The sequence below is a fragment of the Indicator indicator genome, chromosome 16 (assembly GCF_027791375.1).
Source record: "Indicator indicator isolate 239-I01 chromosome 16, UM_Iind_1.1, whole genome shotgun sequence".
In the NCBI taxonomy this organism is placed as follows: Eukaryota; Metazoa; Chordata; class Aves; order Piciformes; family Indicatoridae; genus Indicator; species Indicator indicator.
Window position 1 is genome coordinate 16036700 of NC_072025.1, and position 18189 is coordinate 16054888.

The 18189-nt window shown below is 39.4% G+C and overlaps 1 protein-coding gene across 1 annotated transcript in view; it reads right to left on the reverse strand.

The window, feature by feature from the left end:
- MAP2K1 (mitogen-activated protein kinase kinase 1) overlaps positions 1 to 18189 on the reverse strand; it is a 36724-nt gene that overhangs the window by 16581 nt on the left and 1954 nt on the right. Inside the window, exons 2-3 of the mRNA XM_054387814.1 lie at positions 2050 to 2260; positions 92 to 238 (exon numbers count right to left, since the gene is read on the reverse strand). Coding sequence (XP_054243789.1) covers positions 92 to 238; positions 2050 to 2260 — 358 coding nt within the window. The remainder of the gene's footprint in view (positions 1 to 91; positions 239 to 2049; positions 2261 to 18189) is intronic.

Below are 18189 nucleotides of genomic sequence, written 5' to 3' on the forward strand. Positions count from 1 at the left end.
ATCCCAACCTCAACCCAATATGCAGAGCAAATCCAACAGACAGTATTTGATTCTTTGGTCTGTTAATAACTTCATATTTATATGGACTTACCATATGTTCCATGCAAATGCTGATTTCTCCATCACTGTAAAAAGCTCCATAAAAGCCCACTATGTAAGGAGAGTTGCACTCATGTAGAACTTGCAGCTCACGAATGATCTGGTTTCGAATAGCTGGCTTGATCTCTAGGTGAATTAACTGTAAAATAACCCACTCCTCATTATTTTCAGAAGGAACAGACTGTTCAGAGGTTTTCAATACCTAGGTGGATCAGGGCCTGAGCAGCCTGCTCTGATCTCATAGTCGACTGTGCACTGAGCAGGAAGTTGGACTCCACAACCTCCTGAGGTCCCTTCCAACAAGAATTATTCTGTGACTTAACTGTAAAATAATCCATCATTATTTTCTTACTGGCAAAGAGACAAAACCCACTGCAACACAGCATGAGAAAGCTGAAACATCAGCACTCAGGAAAAGGTGGAATTTCTCTCTCTTCACAAAATAGTTCTCTATCAGAAACTTATGATTCCAGTCCATTTTCTTCACTTACCTGTTTAGTGGTTGGTTTTTTTATGGGTGGTTCAAAAACTGAAGGGTTTTATGTTGAAGAAAAGCCATAAACAAATGTTTAAAGGAAATGTGTAAAAAACATACTGACTCAGAAGCAGCTGCTGAAAAATATCTGCACAGGTGTTTGTAAAGCATTAGTGGAAGGAATGAGCTGAACCTCAAATTAAAAACTCCCTGAACTGACTCTAAAGCCAAAGGGGAGATTACATAAAATACTTTGTTCCACTCAGCTGCTTTTTTTCATACAACACATGAAATGCATTTCTTTATTGAAAGGGAAAATTAAGGACACAATATAGAAAGCAAATTTTAGTCAATATATGAAAGAAAAATTGCAGTTCAGACATCTGTTACACTGAATATTAATGAATTGGGGCAAAACTTCCTGTTAAACCCCACAGTAGGTAAAAAAAAAAAAAAAAAAAGCTGCATACAGAATCACACAGAATATATCTGGTTGGAAGAGACCTCAAAGATCATCCAGCAAAAAAAACCAAACCAAGAACAAAATTCACAAAACCAAACAGTTAAATGGATTTAGTTCAAGAAAATCTCAGTGATTTGTATATTTTGTACTTCTCACACACCTGAAGTGGGCATTTTTCTTTGCTTCTCTCCAAACCATCAGTGTACTGAGCATGGTTTCCTCAAGTCAGTACATGCACATTTTCCTTTAGTTTTAAGGAGGGTACAGCATCATCTTCAGCAAAAAGAACTACCTAAAGTCCTTCAACTTCTCAACATAAAAAAAATGGAAGCTTTCAGTGTAGTATAATAATGGGATTTGAGTTGACCTGTTGTATCCTTCTCAAAGGCATGAGCTACTCAAACAGATCAGGCATTTCCCTTACTGTATTTGGTTTCCAGGGATATTGAGAGCTCCTCAGATAAACAAAATGAGAATTACAACATTGAGCTATTTCAGTTTACGAAAATATAACCCTCAGTTCTAGGTCACAACTGATACTGGTTGTAAAGCATACAGCTGAATCCCTGAAAGCCACTCTAGCCAGAAGGACAAGTACCTTTTTGCACAGAAGCCATCTGCACCATGAAACTAGAAAACAGAAGATGTCACTGCACTGCAGTGCATTCCCTCATTCTCAGGCTCTCTTTTTCTTTCCAGCATTATCCAGAGGCCCTTTTCTGGTCTGCAGCTGGGAAGGAAGATCTTAGGACAGATGATACCTTTTCCATTCCTCTAAATTTACAGTCCAGAATACCAGATACTGTCACTTTTCCCTCATTTATACTATCCTGTAACTGGGAAGTTTAGGATGAGGACGTACAACCTTTCTTCCTTTCTGAAACACATCTTCTCCGATGGCTGGCACTAAACAGTATTATTTTGTGTGTATCAACACTACTTATTTCTCTAATTCAGAGACAACCTCCTTAATTAAAAAAACTCCCCAAGCTCCTATTTTTGAGGTGCTCACCTTTCTTGCCATTATGAGACCAGAAGGCTTGTGAGATACTTTGAAGACCACCCCACCATTTCCTGCTCCCAGCTCACTGATCTTCTCAAAGTCATCATCCTTTAGCTCTCCAACTTTTTGTTTCTGGGTAAGGAATGCTTCAAGACGCTTTCGTTGCTGCTCATCCAACTCTAGTTCTTCCAGCTTCTTCTGAAGTGCTTCCAAATTTGTTCTGTACAACAGAGAAAGAACAGCTTGATTACTGAGCTGCTTGAGCTTACCCAGCAGGGTTGCAAGAGGAAGAGCAAGAGCACTGAGGTCAGAGGTTAAATCCACTACATTTCCACACCTATATACATTATCTGTAAGGATCCAACTTGTACAGTCATCTCCATGACAGACATATTACTGGCACTCTGATTGAAATAAACATTTCATTCCAGATAAAACAATGACAAACATATACAGAGGACACTCATCCTCCCCATCTTTGAAGGTCTGACGAAATTCATGCATGTTTCACTACTTATAGGAGTGGCTCAATGACTCAGCATTTATGACCAGAGATTTCATGAATCACAACACATCACTCCACACTATTTTTAGTTTCTCATTTTCAACGACTGTATTGTCATTTCCTACAGTTTGTCTAAATGTTTTGTCTACTAATTCTTACATAATTTTGTGACTACTAATCCACTCAGAAGCTTCTTATTTAGATATTGGTAACAAGTTATCAAGCACAGACATACAAATATGCATTAAAAACACTGCCACTGGAAACAGAAGTTGTGGTGGTTTGGGTTTTTTAACTTCGGAAAAGAAACAGCCCAAAGCTGTTAAGCTTACTTTTTCTTGTGTTAAAGGCACATCTACTTGAAACATAGGTATAAGATCATTAAACAATACAAAATAGAAACACAAAACTTGAAACAGCACCATTTGGGGCTACAAACAGAAGTTCAGTGTCTCAGGAAAATTCTTTGTGGATAACTTCAGATCCTACAAAAGTGCTTCATCCCAATAATATAACTTAAAAGCTCATTAACAATATCCTCCTTCTAACAGCCAAACTAAGTTCCTGCAAGAGTAAATACTCAATAGTAAATACTTCTTTTGCTTAGCCAGATTTAGTGCAATGTTCTCAGGGAATACAGTATTGCTAGAATGAAAAGCTTTAGGAATAGAATCTACTTCTTCAGAGCCTAAGAGTCCCACTAAGAGTCCCAAATAATTTAATTTCACCAATAATCAAGAAAATTGTTTCATCAGTTCATCAGTGTCCACTTTTGAAACATGACATTCTCTGAATGCCCAGTCAGGGACTGGTCAGTTGAGAAGACAGCAGGTTAATTCTCCAAGAAGCAATGACAAATAAGCCCCAGACTCGACAGAATTACAGGATGAACCCCTCAGTCATTAAAGAGCCTGCACTTCCGGGCAGAATAACAGTCTTGGTTTGACTGTTTGTAATGTTTAATGAAGGCAAATAAAAATAATATACATGTAAGCATTCACAGCTCCTTCCTATCACAACCACTCTGAAAGTTTAACTGGCAACGCACCCCCACCTCGTGTATCATTTTAAATACGTGAGACAGGATGCAATGGCTAAGGTAACTTAGGAAGTGATAATGTTTAGAAAAGCTAAACAGAGGAAACAGAATGAGACCTTTGATGGAGAGGGGAGTCCAAGCATAAGATTACCAGGCAACATTTGTGAGCAAGTTTCACAGATCACTCACCCTGAGCAAATGTCACTTGGCATTGCTGCTCCAAACCACAACAGTCTTACGGAGTAAAGTCTGAGGCATTTAATCTACTGCAGATATATTGTAATAAATATCTTTAGTATATATATAAAAAAAAAAAAATCATTCTGTTGCAGATACTTCATTTTCAAGCTATCCTACCAAGAGAAACATACACCTATTTCTGCCCCTGTATCATGCTTTATATCAGTGTAATCATACTTGAACATAATCATACAACAAATATCCTAGACCATCCACAATGAAGTTCCCTCGTGTAGATAAGCTTGGCTTACAGGAACATCACATTAATCTGACTGACAGACTTTGGTTTAAAGATGAACCACTAAAAGCCAGACACATTTTTGAAATCTAATTTCTAAAACGCAAAACAGAAAGTAGATTAATCACTGGATTATCTTTTCCCCCTCCAACATGCACAGTAAAGCAAACAAATCCTACAATAAACTCCAGAACAATGAATGCTGGACACAAACTCCGTGTTTCACCCTACAAGGGGTTGTGAGAAGAGGGAACTGAAGTGTTTTTAAGAAGACACAGTGACAAACTCAGCCAGGCCAGCACCGCTAACCTCCCCAGTCCCACTGCCTGCAGTCAGGAAGGAGATGAAGTGCTCTGGTTGGTGACTTGGCAAGTGCTCTGGTGGTGACATGCTACTTGCTTGCTTGCTCTCAGGTAGTTCACTCCTGTAGCAGGCTTGAACACCACCAAGCCTTCCACACACAGTTGAAAGCAACATAAAATCAGTGGGCTTGTTATTGAGCAGTATGTTATACACTGGTAGTTGTAGGAAGTACAGATTACTTTTTATTCTGTAAAACTCTAGTGGAAATGCAGAACAGAGATCCCTGGTATTTTGGGGGACGGACAGTATCCTTCAAGTATTTCTTAAAATTAGAAGTAGACCAACCTGATAATTCCTGTTCAGTCATTAAAAATAAACTGTTTCATAGTACCTTTGACCTGTGCTTATATCAAGATCATGGCTGTCCAGAAAATATGGCCTACAAAACATATGAATGAGGCAGCTTTGTTGGATGGGACTTCTGCAGAGACAGATCTACTATTGTGTATCACTGCTTTAAAGAAGTCAGGACCACACAAGATTTTAGCATCCACTGCCTGGTTCTCCCTTTCAAAAGGAGCCAAGAGAATCTGGAAGATACAACACAATTCAAAGGAACATACAAATAATGTAATGGCAACAGTTTTGTCAAATTATGTTAAACATCTCTGAAATGAAAATACATCAAGCTCCTAATAATAGTATTATATCAGTACTATGTTTAGGAACTTGATATAGTTCATACACAGAGCCAGATTTTCAGCAGGTGATACCTTTAACTCCCCTTGAAACGTGTAAATCGATTTAACACCAAAATGGAACCAAATTCTCCTCCAAAAAAATCCAATCTTAAGAAACACCGGTTTCCTTGGAAAAATCTGGCCCAATAAGCCACAGCAAGTAATCTTTATCTTATTTACAAGTTTTGAGAAGGACCTTGCTGTCATTTAGGGATTACTTAAGAAGGCCAGACTGCTCATTTAGAAAAACAAGAGTCACAGAAACAGGATGCAGCAAGGCTTTTCTTGCTTGGATTTGAAGAAAACAACTATTCAGTTTTTCTGTCCAGCAGAAGGGGTTATCCAGGTTTGGAGACAATATAGAGTTGTTGGAACAGACAAATTGCTAGTGTGATGAAACAAAACAGTCAGTCATGTTGATGCTTTACTAACAAAAAATTTGCTAGGGTAGCATTTAGCACATCTCTGTTAGCTTAATGTACCTCTGTATTTTTGCATTGCTCATTTCAATCTCAGACTTGGTATTCACTTAGAATACAGGCATTTCCTTGCTTGAAAGTATAAATTATTACTTGGTTTCTTGTTCAAACACCAGTCAGAAGATTCCAAAGGCTCTCAGAGATAGAAAAGTATTACTCCCCCACACCAGGTTTCTCCATTTAGAACATTGGTCACTAGCTACATCACCAGAATGTTCTAAGCTGCAGTGGTGAATCCTTTCTTACTTGCAGTGACGTGCAAGAAGACAGCAATGAAGTTCTCTGATCTCACCTGAATTTTTCAGGACCAATTCTCTAAATGTGATGTGAACCTGCAGACTTTTTTGAAAGATAAATGTACTGTCAGAATTACTATTCAGAATGTAACTAAAAGAACATCTCCAGGTAGGCTGAATGCCAGACATGAGGACAGAACCAAATTTTTTCATTCCAGCCCTTTGCTTGGAGCACTAAATATTAACCAATTTCAAATGCAAATAAATGTTTCAAAAGTATCTTTGTGCCATCAAGATGGGTGATGGTAATCTATTCTCTGTATTTCTAGGTGGCAGGACTTTGATAGTTTCAGTTTTGAACTCAAACTACTCTAAAGAATACCATCCCCTAACTGGTTAAGTATGGCTGGTATCTGGACTCTCACCATACAAAAACATCACAGCCAAACTGCAGCACAGAGCACATCTAGAAGGGTAAGGAAATCATTGTATATGAAGTTTTACAAAGCAAACTAAACCAACACATACAAACTACAGAGGAGGAAACACTTAAGTGAGTTCATCACTAAGACACCAAGAAAATGTTAAGGAAGCTTTGGGATCTAAAAGTAGCAGCATGCTAGTGTGCTAATGCCTGCCTCCAGAAGCAGCACTAGTAGTTACTTAATCTTATATAAAACTTTTATTCAGAGACAAAGATTCCTATTAAAATTCATCACCATTACCTGCTGCAGTCTTGGAGTTGTTTTTTCCCTGTCAAATTTCTACGCCTCTGCCAGAGTTCCATCAAAGCAGGAAATCATCAAATCACCTCAGTGCTTCACTGTTCCAAGCACTACTCTAAAGCAATGGGTTATCGTTTAATTGATTGCTATCAGTTTTAAAGCCAAGCACATACTAAACATACTGCACTAGGGAGAGAACCCAGCTCTGGTAATGTGATCATCTGAATGAAGCCACTGAGAGGTCATTGTTAAAGAAACAGTGCAATTTCCAGAACATCACTATCTTTTGATTCTCACTCAGTGTCCTCCTCTTAGGCACGCAGCACTTCTGTAACCTCAGAAGTGTAAAAAGAAAGCAGAAGAGGCTTGTATCAGTGTGGTCTCCTACCAAATACACACAACCACACCCCAGCTCCCCACAAAACAATATTCAAAATGCAAAATCCACATTTCTGAGGCCAGCAGACAACTGCAATCTGACATCTTGGAGAAACCACCATCCACCCCTCCTGCAGTCAGTTTGTGGAGTATCAGAGGTGAAAAAAGTTTTCTGAGGAGAATCATAGGGATACTGGGGGCCTTTCAGACTCAAAGCCACCTCATCTGAAACCTTCAGAATTGTCTTGCCTATCACCTCCTGACAGAGTCAAAGGGGATGCTGAGAATAAAAGAATACTGGGTGCATGGCAACACCCCCAGTTACTGCTGGATTAAATCTTCTCTTCTCTGCTCCTCAGAGACGCACGTGGTCATATCCACACACTCCCAAGTGCACAATGTTTGTCACAAATACCACGACCACCAAGTCACATTTGGAGCCTGTTCCATTAAGGTTTGGTTATAGGTTTTTTTTCTGTTTAAACACCAAACCCCTCATGATTTAACACTGCTGTCAACATGTGGACATTTCAGAGGTGGGCACTGCAGGTAAGTGTTGGTGAGTAGGGGATATTAAGCAAACCTTTATTTCCTATGTGCAGGTTAGGCAGGGGATAGTAACAGATCCTGCACAGTGCTCTCACCCTATACATAAAGATGGGCAGAAGACAAGAAAAGACTTCTCAGCTTTTAGGGGCAGCCACTCCAGTACTGAAGAAAATAGTCCTGAAGAGATGCATTAACATTTTAGAGCATACTTGCTCTCTTTGAACCAGTAATGAGAAGAGAAATGCTGCCTTTAGTCCACTAGTACATATAATAACAAAACCAGAAAATAAATCCTTCTTCTTAATTCATACTAATAATACTCCACATTCTTGAGAATTTTTTGGTTTAGTTCACATTAGTGACAAGTTAATCATACACTCATCCCTAAAGGCTACATTAAAGCTGTACTCAAGCCTGAAGTCTACTTTAGAGAGAGAGGGAAAAAAAATGTGGTAGAGAAGAAAAAAAAACTCTGACATAGTCTTTAAGAGCAATTTGTCAAACAGTTGTTCAAAGCTATTACTATCAGTTTTGCAAGCTGAACAATTAGTATGAGTGAAAGCAGAAAGAAGTAGGTTCACTTTCAGATCTACTGTCACAACAGGATAGAGGCTTGGGGGTTGTTTTCCAGAACAGCAACACTTTCCCAAAGCCTACACAACTGTCAATTTACAGAAGAAAGTAGGCAGTTCACTAGATAATTTCCATGAACAACCTCAATCAGGGAACATGAAGACATTCTGTGGTTTTGAAAAGACAGACTATTATTTGGCACAAGTGTGCCAAACTCGGGCAGTAAGACAAATTTGTATTTAACTTTTCTTTTAACAAAGAGCAGTTCACAGAATAACATGGAGGATAAAAGTAATTACAGCAGTCTCACAGCTGACTGCAGAGGTGTCTGTCTGGGCTAACTCCCATATGACCTCATAAAACTTGCAGTTAACAGCTCAAACAGCAACAAGATCCAAACTCACTATATGTGCAGAGAAGTCTTGTTTTGGAAAAATACACTATTTTTCAATTCCTGCTTATTTTCAATCCTTGCAACATGTTAGAGGTCTTCCATAAATAACTCTTACCTTTAAGTGGGGTATATGATTGACCAATGTACCTCTCACCTCTAGCATGAATTTTAACAGCTTAAAATTCCATTCTACTCTCACAATGCAACAGACATGACTGGGTATATTTGGGGGTTTAATAATGCCAGAAATAAATTGCCCAACAAGAAGCAGTGAACTTGACTAAAATCTATTCCTTAATAAAAGATATGTAAAACAGAAGTATTAGAAAAGCATTATTCTGTCCCCAAAAAAGGTTCCTGCTGGATTAATTCACTGTAAAAAAAAAAAAAAATCTCTAAAGCTGAAGGCATTTATCATAAAGAAAATGTGATAGGACTTGAAGTCTCCTCAAGTCTCCAACTAATGGTACAATTTAACTTCAGAACCTGCTTATAGGCTGTGCTGTCATGTAGGAATCCACGCTTTAAGCTTCCTCCCTCTTTTGCTTTAGCCTAACCCCATTAAATATTTCAGACTACTTAAGCCAAAGCAAGCCAAATAACAGGTCTAAACTGAAGACAAGAGTTCACCAAAGAGAGTAAGACCACAGATACGAGCAGTGGTGCAAAGGGACAGATACCAAATTGATGCCCTGGGGGCCTTACTACCAGCTTTTTTTGCAGGTGTTCCAAGCCACCACTGGGGTTGCAGCCCATTATCCTGGGTGGCTGCAATAGCTGCCAGCAAGGCTCTAGCACTGCTTTCACACATTTAGCCCTGTGGCTGAACAATACAAACTGGTGGTTTGGTTAGTTGTTATTTTTTTCTTTCTTCTCAGATAAAAAGCTTCTTCAGGATTTAGTGTAGCATTGAATTCCAAGTCTGTCACAAATAAAGTTTGCCATCTCAAACTAAGCAATCCAGAATCAGAAATCCAACTTCTGGATCTCCCGTTCAGGAATTATCTCTGCACCTCTCACTGATGTCTCCTAGCACTACACACAACAACAAGAAAAGAACTATGGGGTAATTAACACTTCCTTATGGACAGAAAAAAGGAACTTGATAAATAAGTGTTTAAGACACAAGGGATAAATAGAAGTTTTAAAGCTCTGATCATCAGCCAACACCTGTATTTACACAAGTCCTGCTTTCCATTCCTTTATCTCTGAACTACAAGTTACATTTAACGAGAAAAAACAGGAATAGATACTGCAATAGTAACAGTATCCTCATGACTCCCTTATGTGGTAGGGGCACAGCCTGAGAACCACCACAAAAAAAGATGAAGTTACAGTATTGGTTTACAAAGCCATGAAAAAGCCAGGATTAGAACTGAGATGCTTTCTGTGCAAGAGCTGAACACGGAACACAGAAGCACAAACTTCATCAAAAGCTGCAGTGAACATCAGGAACTGGGAAAAAAAATTGCCAAAACGTGCAGATGAAAACACACAAAAACTCCCTTAACTGGCATTCAGAGAAGGCCACGGATGGAAGGCTGAATCCTTGCTTGTATTTCAAATGATGAATTGCGTAACACCAAACTAGAGACATAGTGGAAGAAATTAATATCTCACATATAAATACACAAACATATCTATATCCAGACAGATTCCCCTCCTCCCCCCCAAAAAAAATGTATCCTGTGATGGCTGTATTTGCTACATTAAACCCACTGACTCATCTTCCCACCACACGGAAAAAAGTTCTAGAAAAGCACAAAACAATGCTGAGTTGTAAAAAACACTGGAAGAAGCAAGGAATTGCCAGGGAGTTACAAGGTTTGTTTTAAGAAACCCTTAGAAGACACTGAAGAATAATCAGAAGAATCACCCAAAGAATCAGACATTGCTGGAGTATCCCTGTCCTAGTACTCAGGCTGTAAAGTAAAATAATATGTTTCCATTCTTACTCATTTTTCATAGAACCCTAGAATCATTCTGGTTGGAAAATAGTCATCGAGGCCAACTATTAACCAGACACTACCAAGCCTGGTGCTAAACCATGCCTCCCAGCACCACACCTCTGCAGCTTTTAAATCCCTCCAGGTATGGGAATTCAACCACACTGGTGGGAAGCCTATTCCAAGACTTGACAACCCTTTTGGGGAAGAAATTTTTCCTGTTGTCCAACCTAAATCTCCCTGGCACAAACCTCTCATCCTATCACTTCTTACCACGGAAAAGAGACCAACCTCCACCTCAGCCTAACTCTCCTTTCAGGGAGTTGTAGAGAGCAATGAGGTCTCCCCTCAGCCTCCTTTTCTCCAGACTAAGCACCACCAATTCCCTCAGCCTCATAAGACCTGATCTCCAGACCCTCACCAGCTGCATGCATGTGCTGCAGTCATGGACACCGCAGTTCCTTCTGCTGGGTGTCTGAGGCAACTGAATCCAGGTGAAAGGCCAGGTCCTCAGCTGTCAGGATGTGGAAGTTCTGCTGGAATTCACCCTCCTCTTGTCCAGACAAGACTCAGGATGACAACTGCTTCTCAACAGATGTTTGCAGAGTCGCTGAGCAGTGAATTAGTACTTCCCAATTGTTCATTTCCTGTGGGTACTCACTGGCAGGAAGCCTTGCACATTCATTCCAAAGCATAATCAAGATTTTGTCTAAGTACCATTGAATAGAAATCAGAAATAATCCAATTACTACTTTTTACCAACATAAAAAAAAATATTCCATGTCTTCCTTTAAAAAAATAATTTAAAAAATCAAAATTAAAACGACTTTGGAAGAAAGACCCTGCTCCCCAAAAATGCAGCAAACTAAAAACTGACATTACCAACTAGCTGCTTCCTCAAAGACATTTTTATGTTTTGGCAGTGGAATTTGTACACTTTATAAAGCCCAGTCAATCCCCAGGGCAATGATGAGAGAACAAATGCAGCGGCAAAAAGAATAACACAGGCAAGAAGGAGTGGAGGGGCTTTTTTCTGGAAAATTTAGAACTTAATAATTTAAAGGGAACATCTCAGTTTACCACACATGAAAGAAAATTCCTTCCTCATTTCAGAATGTTTCTCCATATACATTGAACTATTTAGTTAACAGCCCCGCAAATAACTAGCTGATGGATTTCTTGTCTCATCTAAATCACCCACAATTTTCATGTTGGTTTTGGGTTTTTTCAAGCTACTGCTACAGCAAAGGCTCTTTGCCCAGATTAACAACAGTAGCACTGTTGTTATGCCAAATAAAAATTCAACTACATATTAGGCTTACCTAGTCTCTTTCTAGTATTCCTTTTAAGCCTCTTCAGCTACCAGCTAACACTAGGAGGTCTCACAGGTAATCTGTTCCTCTCAAGACAGAGACCTGAGACTGTTCAATTAAAAGATGTGCTACTCAGAAATTGCTGTAATTACTGAATTTCAACATATCTCAACAGTATCTCTCAGGCTCCAAGTACACAGTCCCTGAATTTTGCAAAAGCCTGGGCTCCTGCCAAAGGAGGTGGCTCTGCCTCACTCTGCCCCAGCCATTCATTACTGAGGAACCAAAAAGCACTGCAGATTTTCAGCTGGATTACTTGCCTGATCAAGTTCAGCACAAGTCTACATCAATGCTGCTGCAAGCACAAGGCAGCAGCCCTCCAAAAACTAATCTGTCCTTCTTTGGTGGAAAGGTCTCAGTCAGAGCAGCAAGCCTATCTCACTGCCAGAGCTGATACCCAGAAAGGAAACAGAGGGAATACATGGGCACAGCAAAGAAAGGGGAGGACTTCTTTAGGAGCAGGATCTTGCACATGCTTAATTGTGAAATCAGATCTTTGTAACCATCTAGAGAATTGATACTCTAGGGGACAGAAAAGTGGGTGGATGCACGTTTACAGCCTGCACTTTCCTTACCTTTCATCTCGTTGGAACGTAATACTTATATTTACATCATTTAACTCTCCTAAACTGGTCTGTACTTTTTGAACAAAGACACCATCGTAACAACTTAAGGATGCCTCCATTACTGTCATTACACTTAATGTAAGTGCAAATACATAACAAGACTTGATATTTAATGTTATCTCTGTATTAAGCATCTTAAAATTGTTCCTACATCAATAATTGTAAATTAAAAGCTGCCTGCGAAGTAAGAACAGCACAGGTCAATGTGCCACTTGCATTAATTTCCATACCAATTCTGTACACTCACTCAGCTGTAAAATCTTTTCACCAAATGCATCCAGAAGTAATATAAAAAGTTATTACGTTGATGCAGGCTCTTATGTTCTGCTGTTTTGTTATAATAGATCATGTGCTCTATTAGCTTCTTAAGTATTATTAAAACGTTATTTCTAATTCAGTGAAGGACTATGAACAGTCTCATGCACATTTAAAAAGAATGGTATGACTATGTTTAAATTTGGAAGAATCAGTGGACGAAAAAAAGCTCAGTTTTCTTGTAATTATCTAGCATTTATGATGGCCTACATGTATTCTCTCGTAACATGTGTTTGTAAGCCTGGATAATCCTCCATTAGTAGAGGAAGAAAAAGAAAAGTCTCTGAACTTTATTCTTAAAAACATTTACAAGCTTGCAATAATTCCACAGATATATTCAATGTAACTACAATCCAGATCAGTCATAAAAATCCAGGACCTAGCCTTTCAGAGCACTGCACGTACACGGGAAGCTCCCCTGAAATCACAAGAACTCCACGCAGGGGCTGCTCCTTCTCAGAGAATGTGTGATTTTAAAAGCAAAGAAAAAAAATCCCCCCAGAAGAAAGGCTGAAATAACTGATCAAGCATTAAAAAAAAAGCTATGAAAATCTTCACTTCAACTGAACTCATACCCAAAAAAAAAAAAAAAAAAAAAACGAACCTGCTGTTTTTGCTGCTCCTCTCATGCCACACCATTTTACAAGGGAAGCTTAAAGACCAAAAAAACCCTCTACCCTACACTACAGAAAATGAGAGATAATATGCTTTTCTACTCCTACAAAGCCCCAAGTAAAATCCTCTTGAGAAAGATGGAGAAAAACAAGACGATTGCAAGATGCCTTGTAAGTAAGCAACTATTTATTTTGCAAATTGTAATACAAACTGGAGTTCAGACCAGTTTTGCTTTATTCCCAAATTCTTTGACTATCAGGCACAGGCAGAGGGCATGGCAGTTATTCAGGGGCTTCATTAAATGTGATTTAAAGAGGAAAAACCAGCAAGAAACAACAAGAAAAAACTGACAAATTAATAGTGCTGTTCTTAACCTATGGCTGCAATTTGCTAGTCATCCATTTCTACAAAATGACTTTTCAGTTTTTATGTTTCTAAGGCACAGAGGTACTATAATTAAGACTTTTTTAAAAAGAATTGCTCAGAATTGGCCATTATGGGTCTAAGCGCCACCAATAACAGCACCACAGCCTTGTCTTTGGACTTTCTTTCAGGCCATGTCCTTAAAAAAAAAAAAAAAAAAAAAAAAAAAAAAAAAAAGAGTTCCCAAGGTGATAAAGACTGAAGCACCAAACCACTACGGTTGGAAAAAACCTAACTTCTTAAATACTTCTCAAAGACCTAGTTCTTTACAGCATATTAAAGTAAGATTTAAATTCATTGGGCTATTTTTTGTCCTTTTCTGCAAATAGGTTAAGGTAAGGGTGTGTTGTATTATCTCATTATATTCTTTATCTCAACCCAGACAGGTTTTTTTGTGTTCCTTTCCCTCCCATCTGTGTGGAGGGAGAGGGACTTGTGAGAGGAGGCTGTGTTAACCCAGGACAGCCCATATTTGGTGCCTAACGCAGGGCTCAAAAAGCAGCTGTCTTAACTAAGTCAATTTTGGCAGGAGACAAAAGGGTTGAGATAATGAGAAGCAAGATAACAAGATGATTCAATTAAGGCTTGAGGCTTGCTAATAGAGTTTTACATACATTTGTTTTCCTGTGATGCATTCACTATGTTGATGCATTTGCTTTCTGGGGACAGCCAGGGCCAATGTGCTAGGGTCCTGTACACGCTCAGTGTGGTACCACATGGCACCTTAAGGGAATGGCTTCAGGCTGTGCTGGTTACTGGCTAATCTCACACAATTGATGGACCAGGTTTTGTCCAGAGCAATATAGGTCTCTCTCAAGAGTATCACCTGGAGATCTGCCCCAAGGCTGGATAATCATGAGTGGCAGGATGTGTGGGAGAGTATGGACAAGCGCCTAGGGCAGTGGTCACCTTGGGTGGTTCAGAATTTGAACCCTGAGCAAGTGCAAATCCTGACAAGCTGGTGAAATGTTTGGGAAAAGTCTCTTGTCAGCCTGGAAGTTCCTGAGAGACAGAAATCACTGTGTTGTGCTGGGGCCTGGCCCATGCCTATCAAGTCCTTCTCATCACTATTCAGAGTGCTCAGAGAAGGTCTCTGAGCCTAGACAGATCAGCAGGAATGGCAGCTGCACCAGAGAACCAGCCTGTACCAGTATCAGCTGCCCCTACATAGAAAAAGCAACATACAAAGAAAGCAACTCGTCTGGCAAGGGATGAGAATGAATCAGGGTCATCACAGGAACAGGAGGAAGATCCAGGGGTGGTTACTCAGTCTTTTATCTCTGTCCTATTCCTCACCTCTACATTCCCATGTCTCAGCCATGAGGAGCAGGCACATTCTTGTCCAAGGGAGAGAATCTAGGAGGTACATACCACAGCATACGCTGTGGTTTTACTTATGTCACCACGGGGAGGACATGAGGAAGCAGGACAGAAAACCCACCCCTGTCCTAGCTCTGCGAGTCTGTGAATTACAAATAAATTCTCCTGGAAGAACACTGCCCTGGTTTCCAATGGAAAATCACCCAAAAAGAGCAGGAGAACCAATACTGCTTCTGATCCTCCTGAAGGGACTCCCAAGCCATCTTCAAAAGACGCAAGAGATTCCAGCCAGAATCAGAGGGGCCTTGTCTCCAGCCACATGGAGCAGACAACTGGGTTTATTGGACTGTATGGAACCAGTAGCTTGGCAAGTGGAAGTCACAAGAGTTTACAGCTTTAGTAGGAACAGGCACATAGGGCATTGATGCCATCAAAATACAAGGAGTGGAACCCATCTGTGTTTCTGGTGTGACAGGGGGATCCCAGCACCTGGATGTGCCAGAAGCAGAGCACTGAAATGCAAGCCAGTTTGCTTTCACTTGAAGGGGTGGAAGGAGTCACTGGAATCAACTGTTCCAGGGGTGGAAACACAGCCCCACCATTTGGACTGGTCAAGGACTGATCCAGACTGTACTGAAACAAGGTGGAGCTCCAGAGCATCTGCAGTGAGAAGACTTGTGTAGCAGAAGGCAATCTCCTTTTGAGTGAGAATGGACAGTGAATGATATAGGTAACTTAATCATGATTAGACTTTTTTTTTTTCCAGTTTTAAAAAATTATCAAGCATCTACTTGAATCTCATTAAAAAGGAATTTTAAGAAGCCAAAGCAGTTAATAATCAGTAATGTATTAACATAATTATATATTAATAAATACATTAATTGAACATATTAAAAGCAGAGTTTGGTTACTTAGTGATGAGCCACTGTAAGACTCAATGTGCCAAAGAAATTAGCAGAGACGAAGGCTGAAGAACAATAGGGGGCTCCTATTATGTTCTGCCATGTGAGAGACCATGGCTGGGTTAAAGTTAAGTTTTCACCCAGGGTGACTGATAAATAAATAAACAAACAAAGAGGTATCTAAGATATGCACCTCAATATAAAATCCAATCTGAGACACAACAGTAGTACTGATCTCTGAAGTCTTTTCCAACCTTGTTGATTCCACGATTCTGCCTCAGTATGGTTTGTGCATATCACCATGCATGCCTTACCTGGCTACCTGCAGCAAGTTAAAAATTAGTGGCACCTTGTCTTCACAAGCATTTTGTATCAAATTACCTTTCTCATTATAAATATGACCCTTTCTATTGATTGGTCTTTTTTTTTTTTATTGTAAAGATGCAGGTAAAGAGTAATTTTCAGGTGAACAAAAAACTTACTGCATTAGAGAAAGTGCCATTATCTTGAAACCTCCTGCTTCTTTGCAGAGCTTCTACTACATATTCTGGGTCTAGCTTGGATTTAAAGAAACATATACATTGAGCAATGACTGTCAGATATGCAAGAATAGAAGTCTGAAAAGAACACAAAGTGGAGATTTTGTCCTGTTTCTTTTGGCTACTAAGGCAGTAAACCATCCCAGCATGTTCAGTCAGAAGCAAAGTATTCCTTTTATTTTCTTTCACATTTGGTTGGTTTTTCCCCCTCCCCGTTTTCTCTGCAAGATCTCTACACAAGTGTAACTGTGCAGCTCCGAAAGTACCAGAATGAAATTAAACCTGCAGCTGGCCAGTATCATTTTGGTTTCATTCTGATGATCTAAAGCAACACGGAGCTCAAGAACAGCAGCACAGGTTCAACTCTTTCTGTGCAAGTACTCCTCAGCAGAAAGTGTCAAAAACAGAAGTGAAGCTCGCAACATAGGAAAACCTTTCATTAAGCTGTCTCTACTGTCCAGCTAAGGATTTGGAAGGCCCTAGAGAGAACCACAACATCCTGTACAAATAATTCAAGTAATTGCTACAAATAACAAAAATTGCTTCCACAGAAAAGCACTGTGATGTTTTCATTAAAATATTTAGTATACATACATTTAGACTGCAAGTACTATTAACTTTCCTTTATAATACCTTGCCAGGGAAAAGAAATAAAAATTCAAGTCATGCAAGTGAGATCCAGGCCTCGTGCAGTCTTCTTAAAGCCGTGTACCTCATGCTATAAACTACTTCTTACTCCAGTCAATGAGTTACCATCACCAAATAAGGATGAAGACAAGAATGGAAAGCAGGACATCCTGAATCATCCAACCCTTCTTTCACTTCCTCCCTTTCCCCTTCCTCTCTTTCAGGAAGTCAAAGTGTCATATATACTCATTCCTGAAAGTATTAAGCTTCAATATTTCAAAATTAGCAAGAGATTCTGAGGGTCAAATACTCATTGGAGTGTGTTACAGAACCCTCTACCTCTGACAGCTAGAAAGTTTCCGAATTCCAACGTACAACAGATGGCCAGTACATATCTGTTTGATTTTGTGCCAGCATTGCCTTTGGGCCTAAATAACTTCCTTCCTTCTGGATGTTTAGGTCCTTCATGACTTTACTGACAGCAATTGTAGTACCTCATTTTGAACTCTCATTTTACTCAACTAAGTAATTTGAGCTTTTTGCATTCTTTCTCTTCAGAGATCCTTGCTGAAGAACAGGGAAGCATCCAAAATCATTTGCAAAGATAGGTTTGTGTATGGTAGAAGCAAATGAGTAACTGGAGACACACACAGCCAAAATTCCATCATACCAGGAACAGAGCTTTATAAAGTGTTAACATGGTAGTTCACAGATGCACAGCATGCTTGAAAGGCTTGACAATGTACACAGGCTGACAAACACTGTTGATTTCAAGCTGTAACCAAAAGGGAAAACAAGAAAAGCACTGAGCAGGAGAGGAAAAAAACACGAAACAAAAAAAGAAACAATTCTACAGATGAAGGGAAAAGCCCAACAGTTTTCAATTTCATTCCCAAATTTCAATTTCATTCCCAAATTTCCAAATGGTGATGTAAATATTTGCTATTTGAAATCTTTCACAATGAGGAGTTAATATTAGCAGTATGAGGAGGTATTTCCACAATTAATTAATTATGGCTGTTTATAGGATAACAGGTTGCTGGACTTACTTTCTCTAAGCTACT